This window comes from Gossypium raimondii, chromosome 8 (assembly GCF_025698545.1).
Source record: "Gossypium raimondii isolate GPD5lz chromosome 8, ASM2569854v1, whole genome shotgun sequence".
Taxonomy (NCBI): Eukaryota; Viridiplantae; Streptophyta; class Magnoliopsida; order Malvales; family Malvaceae; genus Gossypium; species Gossypium raimondii.
This window is the reverse complement of record NC_068572.1, coordinates 653,404-672,900: the sequence shown is the minus strand read 5'-3', so window position 1 is coordinate 672,900 and position 19,497 is coordinate 653,404. Positions and strand designations below refer to the sequence as shown.

At 33.2% G+C, this 19,497-nt stretch overlaps 3 protein-coding genes across 4 annotated transcripts; 2 read left to right on the top strand and 1 right to left on the bottom strand.

Moving 5' to 3' along the window:
- Positions 1–892: 892 nt before the first annotated feature.
- Positions 893–2,849, bottom strand: LOC105790014 (beta-1,6-galactosyltransferase GALT29A). Its single transcript, XM_012617385.2, has one exon. It carries the CDS (start codon positions 2,233–2,235, stop codon positions 1,066–1,068), a length of 1,170 nt encoding a protein of 389 aa, XP_012472839.1. The 5' UTR covers positions 2,236–2,849; the 3' UTR covers positions 893–1,065.
- A 4,261-nt stretch (positions 2,850–7,110) lies between these two features.
- LOC105790013 (protein SUPPRESSOR OF K(+) TRANSPORT GROWTH DEFECT 1) lies at positions 7,111–11,462 on the top strand. Its single transcript, XM_012617384.2, has 8 exons — positions 7,111–7,848; positions 9,263–9,368; positions 9,609–9,807; positions 9,932–10,000; positions 10,451–10,525; positions 10,650–10,748; positions 10,860–11,015; positions 11,122–11,462. The coding sequence occupies exons 1-8, from the start codon at positions 7,362–7,364 to the stop codon at positions 11,245–11,247; spliced, it is 1,317 nt and encodes a 438-aa protein (XP_012472838.1). The 5' UTR covers positions 7,111–7,361; the 3' UTR covers positions 11,248–11,462.
- Positions 11,463–13,159: 1,697 nt separating this feature from the next.
- LOC105790011 (protein HIRA) lies at positions 13,160–19,126 on the top strand. Of its 2 annotated transcripts, XM_012617382.2 has the most exons (10): positions 13,160–13,555; positions 13,933–14,211; positions 14,744–14,995; positions 15,077–15,474; positions 15,597–16,608; positions 17,173–17,377; positions 17,471–17,711; positions 17,919–18,041; positions 18,240–18,345; positions 18,481–19,126. In XM_012617382.2, exons 1-10 carry the CDS (start codon positions 13,448–13,450, stop codon positions 18,847–18,849), a joined length of 3,093 nt encoding a protein of 1,030 aa, XP_012472836.1. In that variant the 5' UTR covers positions 13,160–13,447; the 3' UTR covers positions 18,850–19,126. The 2 variants fall into 2 exon arrangements, with proteins under 2 accessions (XP_012472836.1, XP_012472837.1); XM_012617383.2 differs by lacking the exon at positions 13,160–13,555 and having other exon boundaries at positions 14,068–14,211; positions 14,741–14,995.
- Positions 19,127–19,497: the final 371 nt, after the last annotated feature.

Sequence of the window (19,497 nt, the reverse complement as noted above, 5' to 3'; positions counted from 1 at the left end):
AATTTCATAATATAAAAATATATTAAAATAAATAAATAAAAACTCGATAAAACTTGCTTGCAATTCGAATAATGTATTATGATACTTATATACTCGAGTCGACTAGAGTTGAATGAAAAACACGTCTGTGTTTACCTTTGCCATTTAGGGTAAATTACATTTTGACCTTTATAATTTTCAATATTTTCAATTGACACCATGTTTTTCCATAATAGGAAGAATAATACATGTAGTAAAACCTTCCCTAAATCTAGGTTTAAACAAAGTATACTTAAGGGTTAAAGCTCGGATTAGACCGACCCGAATTACAATTTTGATAATAAAATATTGTTTGTTTAAATTTAATTATAAAAATAAGAATAAATATGAAAGTTATACACGAACTTTGATCCAATATACAATATCATGTATGAACTTTGATTTTGTACAATTTTATACATGTAATTTTAATTTGATTCAATTTTCACAGATCATGAATAACATTATCGAATTAATACCATTTTACTGATATGTTATATACACAAATAATTATATAATTCCAAAAAAATAAATATATGCATTCATTTTTTAAATGTGTGCAATTAAATTAAAATCAAATTTTCATTTATACATATGAATCACAATTCAAATTTCATGTACATAATTGCGCCAAATCAAAATTCATGTATCAAATTGAAATAATGTATCAAAATTCATGTACAGATTTGATAATTTACCCCTAATTTTATTTTTAAGATTTTATTGTTTTAAAGTTTGTGAAAGTCAACCCAAGTTTAGAGTTTCACAAAATTTTGAGCTAATATTAATAATCTTGCACATGATCCAATTTTCATCCATGTTTTTGAAGGATAACTTGACAAACAAGCAAAGTATAACTTTAACCACAAACAAAGAAAAAAAGCAAACGGATAACTTGAACGGTAAACTATGTTTGCTAGTACAGGGCCAGAACATGAAACAGAGATCTTTGACAATCGTGTTAGTGTTCGTGTTTTACATGTTCCTTTTCGAGTATCTAATCGGAAACTACCGATAGGACATGATTACGACAAAACAAGCCAAAAATCATCGATAGATTACAACAGGAGGGAATCTGAACTTATCTGAAACGAACGGTATCGCACGTGGGTTCTTTACCAGATCATGATAGAACTCGTATTCGGCCTCGTAATCATGTAACCGGAGCTCGGCCTTTTGGTTAGTATGATAATGATGCGCAGTAGAAGCCGATTTCCCAAACCCAAACATACCAACTTTATCACAAATCCCTAAAGCAAGCATGACAGCTTGAAATCCAGACGAATAATGAAACAACGAACCGTCATGGACCGGTCCCCATTCATCCAACGTCTTCCCCATCTCTTCAACAAATCGTTTCACTGAATAATACTTCACGATCCTTGCACACAACACATCAAACCTCGGGTCAGTAACCAACATCGGCGCCTCATGGGACGAGTTACACATCACGTAGTCGGCGAAATGAACCAGTTGGCAAATGTACATCACAATAGGAACATTAGGTCCATAAGGGTCACAAAAACAACTTTCACCACCCTTAGCACAAAGATGCAATACATTGCTATTAACAAATGATATATTTGTTTTAGTCCCTACTTGTTTTTCAAACCCTTTAATTCTAGCATTATTCAATCTAATCACAATCTCATAATCATCAATCAGATTCCCATACTTTTTATTCAATAAAATCCCACTATTTCCCACAATAGCACAAGATTTATACTTATTTGTACCAATGAAACCATTATAACCATCAATAGGTACCTTCACTAATTGAACTAATTCCATCATTATATTAGGTTGAAACACTTTTTTTCTAGCCCAATCTTGTAAATTCCTTCTAAAATCTAACCAATAATGATGAAATTTTGGGGATTTGAACATTACCAACAATTTATTATCCCTTTTGGATTTGGCTTTGGCTTTGGCATCATAGTGATTGAACCTTCTCCATGTTGTATAACCTGTAGTTCTTCTTTCATTGTCATAGTTCCTTTCTAATAATTGGTCTATTTCAAGCTTGGATTTTTCTTCACCTATATCAATGGCTGCAAAGTTGAGCAAAGTAGAGTTGAAAGTTTGGGTTGGTGAGGGTTGTTGGGTTGCTGCCACCGTGAAGACACGGCGGCCGTAGATGAAAATCCGGAAGGTTAAGGTTGTTGCAAATACAACAAGCATTAGAATGCTTAGCAATGGTCTAATTGATCCTTTCATGGGGACCAAAAACAAAATTTTGGTGAAAATAGAAAAATGGGGTTTGCTATATATAGCTAAAAAATATTTAAAACAAAAAAGTTTGGGTCTTTAACACATATATATACATAACAGTGTTTTTTTTGGGGGGGGGGGGGAGGGGCTTCTGAAACAAAAAAAGGATGAAAATCAAATTTTCTTTTGCATGAAAAGCAAACCCAGAAAGGAAAAGAGAACAAAGATCAAATCTTGTACAGGGAAATTAACACACACACACATATATGTATGTATATATCTTTTAAAAGAAGTTTGGGTCTTTAACACAGATATATATAAGAGAAGCGGTAGATTTTGGGGAGCTTTTGGAACAAAAAAAGAGAGGATGAAAATCAATTTTTTTGTTCATAAAAATCAAACCCAGAAAGGAAAAGAGAACAAAGATCAAATCTTGGAATGGAAAACATTACCAGGAACTGAAATATGAATTGCATGGAAATGGGTTTTGTTTGGTAAGTAAGAAAACCATGGTTTTTTTCTTTAACAATTGCTAATGAGACTAAAAATTTAGCTAATATTTAGAACTAAAAAGTGGGCAACTACAGAAAATGAAGAAATGGAAGACTTGACTGAGAGTCAATGTCCAATTTTATTGTTTTTTCTCTTAAAAATTCGACCTTTTTGGCGTGATTAATACGTATGGTGTTTATCATAGTATTTCACGTCGGCCGGACTTTATTAGAAAAATGGAAAATATTTTGTTATTTTATTTTTGTTGTATTATGAGAATTATTTTTTATTTGATTGTGAAAATTATATAAAATGAAATATATTCCAAATTTTTGTGAGTGAGGTTATAACTAGATTGAATCTGCTGGTTGAACTAAGGGATAATATATTTTTTGGTCCTTAAACTTGTTAATTAGACCTATTTTAATATTTGTATTTTTTTAATTCACTTTTATTCTTGAACTTGAAAATATAAAAGATTAATGATGTGGCATTTTGAGATTGTGGCACATCATCACTTGTAATTTAAAAATTTTAAATAAATTTTAATGTTGTACAATGTTAGAGTGGCACATACAATGTTTTAATAATCAGATCGGTGGTTGAACCGATCAGACCATTGATTTTATAGGGTCAACTGATAAACTAATAACAATTAATTAATTAACTAAAAATAGATTATTAATCTGGTTCAACCTATTAAACTAGGGTTCTTATCCTAATTTTCAATTTTTATCGATTTCTAGCTGTTTCTGATTCAATCTGTTCAGCCCATTTGTTTGGATTAGTATATCGATCGATTCTTAATCCAATCAATCCGACCGACGAATCTAGTCATGTATCAAGAACAATAGCCACATCATCAAATATTAACAGACTTCAAGTTTATGACCAAAATAAATTTAGTTGACAATTTTAAAAACCAAAGTGAACCAAAAAAATACAAGTACCAATATGCGTAATTGCCAAGTTCACGGGGCCAATTTTTATATTATAATTTTCTTTTTGCTATATCATGAGATTTTTTTTTATTTGATTGTGAAATTTATATAATGAAATGTTTCTCTTCTTTTTTTTTCTAATACTCATATAAATATATTAAATTTGTTGTTCGAATTAGAATCGATAGTTTAATTAATTTGATTGGTGGCATAAAATCAAATATATAACAAAATTGTTATGAATTGACAAAAGTCAAAAATCGAGATAAGAAAATTATGGTTCAACAGATTGAACCGATTTGTATTTTTTTTAAATATTTATTATTTAATTTAATTGTCGTTGAACTACAATTCCACCCATTCAACCAAAAAGTAATGATTTGACCAATTTGACCACCTATTTGGTTTTTTACAATATTTACTTTTAGGATTGGTGTATCATTTGGTACCCAAGTTTAGTTTCAATGTTCAATTTGGTACTTAAGTTTTTTTTGTCCCAATTTAGTATCTAAGTTAGGCTTCGATGTTTAATTTGGTACCCAAACCAAAAGACATCATGTGATCCAATAAATATTTGACACACGTGCTCCCGTAAAAGAAAAAAAACATAGGTACTTGATTGGGATAAAAGAAAAACTAAAGTATCAACATTAACATTAAAGCTAAACTCAATTACTTGTTCAGGATAAATAAAATATCAAGTATCAATTTGAGAAAACTCATATACCAAACTGAACATAGAAGTCAAACTCATATACCAAATTAAATTGAAGCAAAATTCAGGTACCAAATAATATATTAACACGACTTTTTATATAATTACATGTATCGATCCAAATCAATGTAGTTGATATCACACCTATGGGTGCACTCGTTTTTCAACTAAAATTAGGATGTACTGATTTTGATCTATTTCAGATGTAACATTTTAATTTTAATAATATTTTAAAAAGTATTTAATATATAATATAGAAAATATTTACAAATATCAAACGAATAATATTGAATAAAGTTAAAATATGAAATATTTATAAATTATATAAAATATTCATCAATAAACTCCGTGAATTAAAATCTATCACTTAATAAATAAATAAAACAAAAAAACATCATACATTATAATATTATTCACAAAAAATCATATATAAAATGGAAGTTTCATAAAAAAATATTACGAATTAAAATTGAAGGGTAAGTGAGTTGTTTACTTTTACTATATTATTAGTTTTTACATTTTAAATTAAAAAAATGTGAAAAAACACAACTTTCGTTTTAGCTCTCGGAAACAGAATTTTATTATTTATTACTGTAATAGTAAAAAGTTATAAAATTTATATTTTTAAATATTATCTATGCACCTGTTGCGCTGTATCATGTTTTGATCGATGCGATTGGAATTTGGCAGAACGAGCCGATGTGATTAGTATGGATCAAAAATTTTTATCAGTGCGAAAAAAAGAGAGTTAATTGTTTTAGTTTTATTATTAGAACAATACACATCTGGGGGTACAAAATCCACTGAATTCCTCCTTTTGCTCCTCAACGGTATTAACAGTCGTTTCTAGTTGTTGTTCTCCTCCCAAGGGTGAGTTATTATGTGTTATTCACCCGTCCCCCACTAAAAGGGTTGAGCTTAGATAAAGAGTATTCTATTTCGAACCAACCAGACCTGATTTAAATAGATAAATAATTTTAAAATTTTTAATTATAAAAATAATAATATAAATATTTTAGGTTAAATTCCACTATTAGTCTCTATACTTTACGAATGTTATGGATTTAGTTATTATACTTTAATTTGGTCAATTTTAGTCTATGAACTTTTCAAGTTTTAAAATTTCAGTCCTCACCAAACGATAATCGTTAAATTAATTAAGTTAAGTTATGCTATTTCCGGAAGTTTATGTGGTAAACATATTATCATATGAATAATATTGATAAAAAGTACCATGGAAGCCCTTGTACTAGAAGTTGGATTGCATTTTGTCCTATTTACTCAATAAATGAGCAAATTAGTCCTGTACGTTAGATTAAATAGCAATTTGATAATTCTGTTAAAAATTTCATCCAATTTTATGATTAAAAAATGATCTTTGAATGTCAGCATGAGGTACACATGTCATTGTTTGATTATTTCGTTAACCATATTAGGTTTTAACAGTACAAATTGATGAAATTTTTAACAAAAAATACAAAATTGCTCTTTGATCTAACGTACAAATACTAATTTGCCCATAGTATATGGGCCTTTTTGACACTTTTACCAAATTCGACATATTACTCACTAAAAACCTAGTTAATAGTTTAACGACGGTTATTTATTTCAATATCAAATTTTTAAATTTCAAAAGCATAGGGACTTAGAATAGTCTAGTTAGAGACTATAGATTAAATCTACAACTGTATATTGAATATAACCAAATGAATTAAATTGATACTTGTTTGGGTCAATATTAAATTTTCAAAAATTTAAAAGTACGGAATTAAAGTTGACCATTTTGAAAATACAGAACTAAACTTATCATATTGAAGTACAAAGACTAAATCCATAACTTTTGCAAAGTATAAGGACTAATAAAAAATTTAACCATTTATTAATTGGGCAAACTACATTAGTATTCACCAACTATTAATAAATTTATTTTAGGTCACCCAATTATGAAAAGTTATAAAATTGTTAACAAACTATTCAATTTTGTCTTTTTTGATCATTTGCTAGCTAAAAGTGGCAACTTTTAAAATTGGCATAATAACAACTTTAACCCTCAACATTTATAAATTATGTCAATATAGTATTGATTTAAAAGAATTAACCTTCAACATTTACATATTGCGTTTGGTCTTTTTTCTTTTTGCAAGTTTGCTTTTCTTTATGACATCAATGGTTAGTTTTAAAAGAACGAGAAAAGATGAAAATCGTTATTTTGTATTTTTGGTGTTTCCATTTGTATATTTTCAATCAAATTTAGCTGATAAATTTATTTTTTTAGTCATTTAGGTGAAAGGGTCAGAAAGAAAAATAAAATTGCAAAAAAAAATCAAATTACACAATGCGTAAATGTTGAAGGTTAACTTTTTTTTAGAATCAAGACTAAATTGACATAATTTATAAATGTTAAGGGTTAAAATTGCTATCATGCCAATTTTAAAAGTTGCCATCGTTAGAACTCTGATGACAAAAAAGGATAAAATTAAATAGTTAGGTGACCATTTTATAATTTTTCATTGTTGGATGACAAAAAGAATACTAATAAATGGGTGACTACTCTTGGAATTTACCCTTTTTATTTTTATGTTGAACTGTGAAATGGGCTTTTGGGCCTGTTGAACCGGGCAGAAAAAGCCTGAAGATATTTTGAATCGGGTCAAGCCCCGACCCAACCTGGCCTATGAACAGCTAATAAGAGCTATATAAAAAGGCAGAATTTTGAACTTTCCTTTGGCCATAAGGTAAAGCTTGTTGAATGTTTTAAGTAATTAATATTCCACACGCTTTTGCCTTTAAGAGTTATTTGACGATCAAAAAAACCAGTCTTCTTTTTTGTTTTTCATTTTCTTCTATTTCTGGCCTTTGATCCCACCCTCCAAATCTCAAGTTTTCCATAATCCTGTTTGGAAACTAAGAAAAAGTTTAAAATTTTCACCGGGGATGCAATTCCACTGAAAAAAATTAAAACACCCAGAAAAGAAGATAGAGAAATGTATAGCAATTTCAAAGAACAAGCGATAGAGTACGTGAAGCAAGCTGTACATGAAGACAATGAAGGGAATTACAGTAAAGCTTTCCCTTTATACATGAACGCCCTCGAGTATTTCAAGACCCATCTGAAATACGAGAAGAACCCTAAGATCAGGGAAGCGATTACCCAGAGGCTCATCGAGTATTTGCGTCGCGCTGAGGAGATCCGTGCCGTTCTTGATGAAGGTGGGCCAGGACCGGCTTCTAATGGGGATGCTGCTGTTGCTACGCGTCCGAAAAGTAAGCCCAAGAACGGTGGTGGCGGAGGTGAAGGCGGTGATGGAGGGGAGGATCCGGACCAGGCTAAGTTGAGATCTGGGCTTAATTCGGCAATTATTAGGGAAAAACCTAATGTTAAGTGGAATGATGTGGCTGGGTTAGAAAGTGCTAAACAGGCTTTGCAAGAAGCTGTTATTTTGCCTGTCAAGTTTCCTCAGTTTTTTACTGGTTAGGCTCTTTTATTTTAAATTTTTTTAGGATAATTTTGGGTTTACAGCTTAAAATTGATGACTTAAGCTGGGTTTTAGTAATTGATAGTGGATTAATGAAATGGGGTTATTGTTGATTGTTAAACTATGTAGGAATTTTATGGGTTGACAGCTTAAAATTGGTGAGCTTAGCTGGATTTTAGTAATTGCTAGTGGATCAATGAAATGGGGTGATCATTGATTGTTAAACCATGGAGGAATTTTATGAGTTTACAGCTTAAAATTGGTGGTTTTAGCTGGATTTTAGTATTTGCTAGTGGATTAATGAAATGGGGTGATTGTTGATTGTTAAACAATGGAAGAAATTTATGGGTTTACAGCTTAAAATTGGCGGCTTTTAGTTATTGCTAGTGGATAATGAAATGGGGTAATTGTTGATTAAACTATGGAGGAAATTTATGGGTTTACAGCTTAAAACTGGTTGTTTTAGCTGGATTTTAGTATTTGCTAGTGGATTAATGAAATGGAGTGATTATTGATTGTTCAAACTTAAAACTATGGAGGAATTGTATGGTTTTATGGTTATGTTTTTGCATTTTAAGGTCGTATGGGTTTTATAGCTTATTGCAACACATAATGTGGCAAACGACCTATATGACATAGCCTTCCTAACATTTGCTTGCTGTCTCTTTTGATGTCACTTTTTATTGCTAGAAGCCTTTTAGCTATCACAGATTCTACCTCCTTTGAACAACATTGCCATTTTAATCACATCAATTAATATGGTTTTAAAGTTGACAGCTTTTAAAGGGATGTTAGATTATGTTATAATTTTATGTATGATTGTTGAATTCAACTTTATACTCCATGGCAAGGTTGAAGGCCTGGGCGTTTTGAGGTCCCAGGTTCGAGTCCATGTAAATGTGTGGGTTCTCAGTTATGGTTTCTGAGTTAATTAGTTATTCAATTCAGTTATTGAGCTAGTTAACAGTTCAGTGCTTGTAATGATTGGTCCATTGGAACATTTGTAACTTAAAAAAAAGGCAAAACATATACTCAAATTCATTTGCTATCCATCTGAAAATTTTGCTGTTATGGAGTTAATCAAAGTAATGTAGGGGATTAGTGGAGGCTCGGTCTTCAACCGGCCCATATATTATTTACATTTTTTAGTATTGATATCTTTGGGTATCTTATTGGCCTTGCTATGATTTTAGTTGGTATGATTGAATTACTATGGTTTCGTGTTTGTTTGAACTGTATTACGGAGTTGTGATGCGGAAACAATCTAACTGAACTATACATAGAACCGAATATGTACTCTCCTTTTAGCTGCTTTTATTGCAGTTCTAGTCATTGTCATTGCAACGTTACATATGCAGGGATATAATTGGATTAATTTTGTTAAAGTTTCCCAATTCCTTCTCTTTTAGGAAAGAGAAGGCCATGGAGAGCTTTTCTGTTGTACGGACCACCGGGGACTGGGAAGTCATACTTGGCCAAGGCTGTTGCAACTGAATCAGACTCTACGTTCTTTAGGTAATATATTGTTTGTCACTTATTTGACCTCTTTCCTGGTAAAGACATGAAAATTTGTTTCCTAGGCTTATATATGAAAATTATAAGTTTGCCTTTCTGGTGCGTGTTTGGTTATCTTTTCTAACATTTTTGCGGTCATTAATCATCTGTACAGCTTTGCTCCATTTACGTGCCTGTATTAAGGTTTTTGCTTGTTTCTCATTTAAAATTTAATCCCTTTTCCGCTTCTTTTTCTGCTAGTATTTCTTCATCTGACCTCGTGTCGAAGTGGATGGGGGAAAGTGAAAAGCTGGTTTCAAACCTTTTTCAGATGGCTCGTGATAGTGCTCCATCCATCATATTCATTGATGAAATAGATTCCTTGTGTGGTCAACGTGGTGAGGGCAATGAGAGTGAAGCATCTAGACGTATCAAAACCGAACTTCTCGTGCAGATGCAGGTATTACATGACGGTGCTCGTACCCTATTTTGGTCTGTGCTAAATTGAAAAATAGATATATGACTCCTTCGTAGATTTCTAGCTTAGGGAATGAACTTTTCACCTTGTGCGTTTTATGCTTTAGGGTGTCGGACATACTGATCAGAAAGTCTTAGTGCTTGCGGCAACAAATACTCCCTATGCACTTGATCAGGTAAAGGAGAACATTAAAATATAATTTGGGTAAACCATACCTAAGGTCACTAAACTATTAGTGAGTGTATGTTTTGGTCACTCAACTTCCATAAGTTACAAAATGACCACTGAATTATTCGAAAGTTCTTATTTTAGTAACTGAGTTGTTAAAATTGTTGTTGTAATGGCCTTCTCTTTGTTATCGATAGGTACTAATCCACCGTACTGATCGTCGAATCGTCACTAGGAGCTTGCTAGCTGAACATAAAAAAAAAAAAAAAGCCTAGTGACTTGAATAAAACTTTCAAATAATTTAGTGACCATTTTGTAATTTTTTAAAGTTGAGTGACCAAAACGTAAACTTAATAGTATTTTATTGACATGGGGTGTAGTTTACCCATATAATCTTCATATATGTATCTCAATTCAGCAGGCATAGGTTTCTGTTCCTAATCAATTGTCCCCATAGGCTATTCGCCGGCGTTTTGATAAGCGTATTTACATTCCTCTCCCAGATTTGAAGGCTCGACAACATATGTTCAAAGTACACAACCTTTTCCCTATATTTGTCCTTCAAAGCATTGAGAAAAAAAGTTTGTTGTTTAGTCTTTGATCTCTTTTGTTGTTTTCACATGGATGTGTTGTTTGGCTAAATAAATTTACAACAGGTGCATTTAGGTGATACTCCTCATAACTTGACCGAAAGTGATTTTGAGAACTTAGCTCGCCTAACAGAGGGGTTTTCAGGTTCGGACGTATCAGTTTGTGTAAGTGAAAAAATCCGTTCTCCGAATTCCGTCTTGTCAGCTAGTCTTACTATGAAGGGCCATTAACTTAGTAGCTCATTGTTGTGCATATTTTACTTTATATCGTGGCAGGTTAAGGATGTTCTTTTCGAACCCGTTCGTAAAACCCAGGATGCCATGTTTTTCTACAAGACACCCGAGGATATGTGGATGCCTTGTGGACCTAGGCAACCATCTGCTGTCCAAATTACTATGCAGGAATTGGCAGCCAAAGGACACGCAGCACAGGTACGAATCACTTGTGATTAACAAATATGAAAAACAAATTTGGTCATTTGTGACATTTGAAATGATTGAAGTCTTTTTTTTCCCCATTGATTAAATGTCTATGCAGATTCTTCCACCACCTATTTCGAGATCAGATTTTGATAAGGTGCTTGCAAGACAGAGGCCGACAGTGAGCAAAGGCGATCTCGAGGTTCATGAGAGATTTACAAAAGAGTTTGGAGAGGAAGGTTGATGGATTTGTATGCAACTGTGACATTGACCTACACAGTTGTGAGTGCATTCACTGTGATTTGTAATTTTATTGATTTAACTGCTGGGGTCATCACTGGAAATTGTCTCTATTTGTTTTACTTGACCAGGCTGTATTCATATAGGATGAACACATTACATTTCATTGAATTGATGTTTTTTTTCTTGGTTTAAATAAGACCCTCTTCTTCCTTCTTATTTAGTCCCCGAATTTGGCAGTTTTTCTCACCTTGATCCTGAACTTTTTTTCATCCATATTAATCTAAGTTTCCCATGAATTTGGAATTTTTTAAAGAGTGATGACTGGCATGTCTTCACTTAATTTTTTTTTTAAAGAAAATTTTTTATTTTTTAAATTTTATATGAGATTTTAAACTTTTCAGGGATACTCTTGTATAATATCAGTGTTACATTATCATGCTTTAGTGGCACTTAAAAAAGTTGTCAAGTTCTGGGAGTAACGGGGACTCAAATAAAGTTTATGGACTGAAATGGAAATCGTTGATAAGTTCGGGGATTATTGCATTACTTTTTGTATAATATTCGGGTTTTTTAAATGATTTTTTTTTCAGGTAGCCAAGGAAGGGAAACTTTGTGGGGGGTGTTTTCCATTTCTGGAAGGGAAAGTCTGGCAATTTTAGAATTATAAAATTTTGATAGGATTAGAATTAAATTTTAAATTTTTAGAAAGATCAAAATATAATTTTATTATACTAACTTATAAATTTACTGTTTAAAAGATAATTTAATTACAATTTGTTATTTTTATTTAAATTTATTAATATAGTATATAAAATATTTATATAATTTTGAAAGTAGTAATTAAGCTAAAGTAATGAAATCTAGATTGCTATCTAGTCTGATTCAATGGCCAATTTTAATCAGTAATTTATTCATATAAATTTTAATATATTTATATTATGTTTGTATTATATTTTTATATATTGAATTATGCATATTTGCATAAAATATTTAGGTGAACTCATTGAATTATTAAATTATTTTATCACTCTACTTAAAAATAAAAAGAACAAATATATTAGTTAAATTTGATTGAAAATATGAAAAATATTAAAAATTCAAGGTAATTGTTATCATACTCATTCTTTTAAAAATAACCTTAAATGCTACAAAGAAAAACAAAATTGTAAAAATAAATTAAATTATACAATGTGTAAATGTTAAGAGTTAAATCTTTTAGAATCAATACTAAATTGATATAATTTATAAATGTTAATGGTTAATGTTGTTGTTATGTCACTTTTAAAATTGTCATCGTTAACTGTGACAAAAAAAGACATATTAAATAGTTAAATGATTATTTTGTAATTTTTATAGTTAAACGACTCAAAATGAAATTTATTAATAGTTGAGTGACTATTAGTACAATTTAGCATTATAATTTTGAAACTAAAGAAAAATATTAAAGATTTAAAGTTTTAAATTATAAAAAGGTAAGAGGTAAACATAACTAACTTTTTATATTCTGTTTTGAGACAAACAATGTATATTAAATAAAATAAATAAAATCTATTTAATTCTTTATTGTTTTTGACTTAAAATTTATTAAATAAAATCTTTTAAAACTCTCTCTTTTGGTTTTTCAGTCTCCAAAATCCAAATCTAAGAGAACCCTTTTCTCTCACAAATCTTGTAAGAAAGATTTTGACCTTTAAAGGACCAAATTTTATCCCTTTTTTTCCTTTAAAGATCTCTACTTGTTTTTTTTTTTTTTGTTATCGAAAATTAGGGCTTTTCTTCTTAACAAAAAGAAAATAAACCCTACCTTAATTAGCAAATTAAGCTTTGGTAAAAAAACTTTTATTTATATTTTTTAAATCTCTGTTTTTTTTCACTACACTTCGAACTTTTGCTTCTTCTTTACTTCTAAGCACTTCAAAAACCCTAAAATTCAACATTTTCCCATCTGGGTCTTTTTTTTTTTTTTCATAAAACAAGGTAAAGTTTCCTTTTTATTTTCTAGAGTTTTCTTTATATGAATTGTGTTTTAGGTACTAAGGAACTTTAAGGCTTTAATTTTGAGTTGTGGGGTTTTTTTTTTGAAAAAGAAAATGCTATGAGCTTTACTACCATTTGTTCTAGTTTTCACCAACCATAGTGAAAAAAATAGTGGAAATTGAAAAGAGTACTGTGAAGTAGCAAAAGAAAGAGGGTAAAAAAAAATGATTGCTGAGAAACCAAGTTGGGTTAGGCATGAAGGAATGCAGATTTTCTCCATTGATATTCAACCTGGTGGTCTTAGGTTTGCTACTGGTGGAGGTGACCATAAGGTAAAATTTCCCTACTCAAATCTTTATATATATATATATATATATATCTTTTGGCTTTAGTTTAGTTACTGCTGTAAGTAACCACAGTTGCAAATTTTTCCTATGCATAGCATTTTACAATGTTATATGTCCATAGATTATTTAATTTTGTTCATGAACAGCAGCTCTTGTAAGTTGATTTGTAATTTGATGTGTGTATATATATATTCTCTTTTGGCTTTTAGTTTAGTTTTTTACTGCTGTAAGTGACCACAGTTGCAAATTTTTCCTATGCATAGCATTTTACAATGTTATATGGCCATAGATTGACGAATAGCATCTTCTGTTAGAGGATATGTAATTTGATATGTGTAATTCTATTTGATATGTATATATAGGTTAGGGTATGGAACATGGAATCTGTTGGCAGGAATTTGGGAAAGGATGATGAATCTACATTGAGGCTTCTTGCAACTTTGCGTGATCATTTCGGGTCGGTGAACTGCGTTAGGTGGGCTAAGCATGGTCGGTTCGTTGCGTCGGGGTCTGATGATCAAGCGATTCTAATTCATGAGAGAAAGCCTGGTTCCGGGACGACCGAGTTCGGTAGTGGGGAGCCCCCGGATGTTGAGAACTGGAAAGTTGCGATGACGTTGAGGGGACACACTGCAGATGTGGTAATGATATTGTTTTCCGTGTTGGGTTGTATAGGATATAGAGATTGACAAGATTATTGTGCTGTGGTTCGTGTCGATTGACGGTAAAAGTACCATGAAAGCCCTTGTATTAGGAGTCGGATTGCATTTTTGCCTAATCTACTCAAAAAATGAGCAAATTAGTCCCTGTACGTAGATCAGAGAGCAAACTGGTTCTCCTGTTAAAAATATCCATTTCTACTGTTAAAAACAGTTTGCTCTTTAATAGAAATGGATGAAATTGTTAATAGAAAGTACCATTTTGCTTTTTAATTCAATATATAGGGACTAATTTGCTCAATTTCTTGAGTAAAAGGGGTAAAATGCAATCTGACTCCTAGTTCAAGGGTCTATGGTACCTTTACTATTGATCGACTTTTTTCATTCTTGAGAAAGCATGTTGTTTTACATTGAAATTCGGTCTTTGCATGTCCTTTAGTTTAATGTAGCAGTGTCTAATAAGCACGGGATATTGTCTAACTGGTAAATTTCTTTTATTTTGAGCTTGAAGTAGGTAGATCTTAATTGGTCACCTGATGACTCGATGTTGGCCAGTGGGAGTTTGGACAACACTATCCATGTATGGAATATGAGTAACGGTATCTGCACGGCTGTGCTTAGGGGTCATTCTAGTCTGGTTAAAGGAGTTGCCTGGGATCCCATCGGGTCCTTCATAGCGAGCCAATCTGATGACAAGACTGTTATTATATGGCGAACAAGTGACTGGAGCCTTGCTCATAGAACAGAGGGCCACTGGGCAAAATCAGTACGTTTTTTTGTATCGATAGAATTTTGTTTTGTCTTAAAACATTCTGTTTCCTTTTCTGACTGAAAATGTTCTTTTCAGCTGGGATCTACGTTTTTCAGGCGGCTTGGATGGTCACCTTGTGGTCATTTCATAACTACCACTCATGGTTACCAAAAGCCAAGGCATTCCGCACCTGTTCTCGAGAGAGGGGAATGGGCTGCAACGTTTGACTTCTTAGGCCACAATGCACCGGTTATCGTAGTGAAGTTTAATCACTCAATGTTCAAAAGAAATTCAGCCAATTCGCAGGAAGCGAAAGCCACTCCTGTTGGCTGGGTGAACGGAGCTGCTAAGATTGGCGGGAAAGAATCACAGCCATATAATGTAATTGCAATTGGGAGTCAGGACCGCACTATAACCGTATGGACAACTGCAAGTCCTCGCCCACTCTTTGTTGCCAAGCATTTCTTTGGTCAAAGTGTTGTGGATTTATCATGGTAAAGATTTTCGTTTTAGTGGAAGATATATTTTTTTTTATCATTGAACTGCAAGTTGGTAGATATTTCTCCGTATGTCATTTTATCTTTATCCGTTAATAGTGATCTCTTTCCATAAACAGGAGCCCCGATGGCTATTCTCTCTTTGCTTGTTCATTGGATGGAACTGTGGCTACTTTCCATTTCGAAGTGAAAGAACTGGGCCACAGGTTAAGTGATGCCGAACTTGATGAGTTAAAGAGAAGTCGTTATGGTGATGTAAGAGGTCGACAGGCAAATTTGGCGGAGAGCCCGGCACAGTTATTGCTCGAAGCTGCTTCAGCCAAGCAAACCACTAGTAAGAAAGTAGCTTTGGATGTTCAGCAGAATCAGATACCTGTAAAATCGTCTCTTGACTTGGGGGTAACAAACAAAAATTCCAAGCCACCAAACAATGATGGAAAGAAGAGTGGGCTTTCCGCTAGTGATGGATTAAATAAACCGGTGACGGCTGCTCAGGTTACTAGCCCTGTAAAACAAAGAGAATACAGACGTGCTGATGGTAGAAAGAGAATCATTCCCGAAGCCGTCGGTGTTCCTACTCAGCAGGAGAATATTAGCGGCGGTGCTCAGTCTCAAGCATTAGATTTCCCTGTTGCATCATCTGATCCCCGAAAAAATGATAACGGCATAGTTCCTGCTGATTGTGGTTTGAGAGAAGCTACTATCAGGGGAACCGTTGGCAAAAATTTTGACTTAAAGGAGTGCTCAGGGGTTACTGCTCGGGCTACTATTACTGAAAGTCTGGTTATCGAAAAAGTTTCTGCTGGCCAAGACCATAGTATCAATGTAGAACAGTCTGGAAGCTTGAAACCATCAAGTTCCACCACTGGCTCTACCAAATCTCTCTCGATTAGGGTATTTGACGAAAAAGAAGGGAATGATTTGACTCCGGTTTGCTTGGAAGCGTGTCCCAAGGAACATGCTGTGACCGACATTGTTGGTGCGGGAAATGCATGTATGACTAAAGAAACAGAAATCATCTGCACAAGAGGGGGTCAAACACTTTGGTCTGATCGTATATCAGGAAAAGTTTTGGTCTTAGCCGGAAATGCAAACTTTTGGGCTGTCGGATGTGAAGACGGGTGTTTACAGGTAAGAAAAAACTCTCTATCCTAACCAGGCAGAATTTATGTTTCATTTTTGCCAGGATGTGTGTTATTCTAGTTTTGTATTGGCACTTGCATGTGCTTCTATGATGTAAAAGTACCATGGAGGGTCCTATACTAGGAGTCAGATTGCATTTTGCCCTTTCTACTCAAAAATAGGCAAATTAGTCCCTGTACGTTGAATCAAAGAGCAAACTGCTCATTTCTGTTAAAAATCTATCATTTTGTACTGTTAAAAACTAGTGTGGCTAACGAAATAACCTGAAAGTCACATGTTTACTTTAGGCTGACGTATAAGGACCAGTTTTTACCAGTAGGATTAGATGAAATTTTTAACTGAAGAACTTGCTTGCTCTTTGATCTACTGTACAATGATTAATTTGCTCGTTTTTTGAGTAGAGGGGATAAAATGGAATCCGACTCTTAGTACAAAGGCCTTCATGGTACTTTTACTGCTTCTATGATATAATATCTATCAAATCATTTCAATGAGATTTTGTAATTTGTTTGGCAAATGTACCTTAAGTCTTTTTTGCTTATGTTTTTGAAGGTTTATACGAAGTGTGGAAGACGTGCATTGCCGACCATGATGATGGGATCTGCTGCAACCTTTATAGATTGTGACGAGAGCTGGAAATTATTATTGGTGACGAGGAAAGGATCTTTGTATTTATGGGATCTCCTGAATAGGACTTGTCTCCTCCGTGATTCATTGGCATCTCTAATCACTTTGGACCATAACTCGTGTACAAAAGGTACATGCACTTCATATGATCTTGGTAGATTTGTTACTTAGTGGTACTTGGTCGACAACTCATAACATCTTACATTTTTATAACTCTTTTCAGGCACAATCAAAGTTATATCGGTGAAGTTGTCGAAATCTGGTTTTCCTCTTGTTGTTTTGGCCACTCGGCACGCGTTTCTCTTTGACACGAGTCTAATGTGTTGGCTGAGGGTCGCTGATGACTGCTTCCCGGCATCAAATTTTGCTAGTTCTTGGAATTTGGGTTCAACTCAGACCGGTGAGCTGGCCTCGCTGCAGGTGGATGTCAGGAAATATTTGGCCAGAAAACCGGGCTGGAGCAGGTTTGTTGCTAACGACCTCTTTCCCTATGATCCTAAGGCAATACCAGATTTGGTACCAAGTCAATGTTTGACAACTTATCTCGGTGGCGTGAATTTCAATTATTATACTGCTTAAGAAATAATTCCGAATAATTCCCGGTTTTTAATTAAAGAACTTTTTAACTATTTTGGTCGTAGAATTTCACCCATGATTTTGTGTTGCAACAGGGTAACCGATGATGGAGTACAAACGCGTGCTCATTTAGAAGCTCAATTGGCATCGTCTTTGGCTCTGAAATCCCCAAACGAATATCGCCAGAGCCTTCTTTCCTACATACGCTTCCTTGCAAGGTTGGCTTTTTTCCCCCTGCAAAACTCATGTACCTTCCTCGGTATTGGCTTATATGCTCTTTTCGTTACAACTCATTATGCAAAGCTTGTAGTAGGTGCATCGTTATGTATTTCTGCAGAATAACGTTCTCTTTGGTTATTGTAACGGTAGCATAAAAATAAGTTGTTGAAAAATTATACATGCTCTTGTGTTTATAGAGAAGCGGATGAGTCTCGATTACGAGAAGTCTGCGAAAGTTTTCTTGGTCCACCAACCGGAATGGCTTCCGATTCCAAGAACCCTACTTGGGATGCATATGTGCTCGTAAGTCTTTCATCCCGACCTCTTATATATACTATCCATTGATTTTCAGTACATCCTTTTATCACATGACTCCAATAAAATATCCTTTCCCGGACCCTTGGGATACTTCCCGTAACCTTTCTAAAATCTTTGCAGGGAATGAAAAAGCACAAACTTTTAAGAGAAGACATTCTTCCAGCAATGGCATCGAATAGGAAAGTCCAACGATTACTTAATGAGTTCATGGATCTCCTCTCCGAATATGCAAGTATCGAAAACAACTTAGACCAAAGAGACCGATCTCCACTGACCGTATCTCAACCAGAGATTGACCTGATGGACTCCAACCCATCTGCAACCTGCCAAACGGATACCGTTGAGCCAACAACAGATAAGAAGGAAAACCCGTCCCCCAGTATAATAGATCAAATGGATTCTATTCTATCGAATCAAGTAAACTCGGGTACCAAATCTTCCGATCAAGTAAATCAAGCTCCAACAAGCGAAGATCCTGCTGGTTCATAATGCAAATACTAACTAATGGTGTTAAAAACTTAGAATAGGGGACTGCACTGATATAAATATATCCCTTAGCTTGAAGGTTTAATGCTTGAAACTGAACCATCAGATTATCTTTTTTTCTCTTTGATCTTCTTTGTGCATCTAACTGTAGAATTTCACTTGTTAGTGTTAAGAGTTGAGTTTTTTTTTTCTTTTCTTTTTCATGTTATTGATAGAAACCATTAATCCTCTGTACACTTGAGCTTTGATATTAATAGAATCCTGTCTTTTTAAGTCTCAAGTTTGGTGATTTGTTCAAAAAATAACTTAAAAAATAATTTAAACTAATCTATTTTCATCAAGATTGTATAAACTAAACTGGATTGGTTGGGTGGATTGAGAATCAGTTGGGATACTAGTTGAGAGAATGACACTGAATTGATTAACTTGGGAATTAGTATAAACCAGTTGAATCAGGTAAAACATTGATTGAACCGAGCGGTTGTTACGATTGAATCAGATTTTTAATATATATTTTTTATTTTTAATGATTTATTTAATCGAATTAGATAAATTGATTGAACCGGTCAAATCAATGAACCAATAACTTGATTGATTTAATCACCAATTCAATTCTAAAAACCTTCAAACTTGCTATTAATGTGGGGATTT

Coding starts and splice junctions, on each gene's coding strand:
- LOC105790013 (XM_012617384.2), top strand. CDS start 7,362: ATGTATAGCAATTTCAAAGAACAAGCGATAGAGTACGTGAAGCAAGCT. Junction 10,001..10,450: donor CTCCCTATGCACTTGATCAG/GTAAAGGAGAAC, acceptor TTGTCCCCATAG/GCTATTCGCCGGCGTTTTGA. Junction 10,749..10,859: donor GTTCGGACGTATCAGTTTGT/GTAAGTGAAAAA, acceptor ATATCGTGGCAG/GTTAAGGATGTTCTTTTCGA.
- LOC105790014 (XM_012617385.2), bottom strand. CDS start 2,235: ATGAAAGGATCAATTAGACCATTGCTAAGCATTCTAATGCTTGTTGTA.
- LOC105790011 (XM_012617382.2), top strand. CDS start 13,448: ATGATTGCTGAGAAACCAAGTTGGGTTAGGCATGAAGGAATGCAGATT. Junction 14,996..15,076: donor AGGGCCACTGGGCAAAATCA/GTACGTTTTTTT, acceptor TGTTCTTTTCAG/CTGGGATCTACGTTTTTCAG. Junction 17,712..17,918: donor AGAAAACCGGGCTGGAGCAG/GTTTGTTGCTAA, acceptor GTGTTGCAACAG/GGTAACCGATGATGGAGTAC.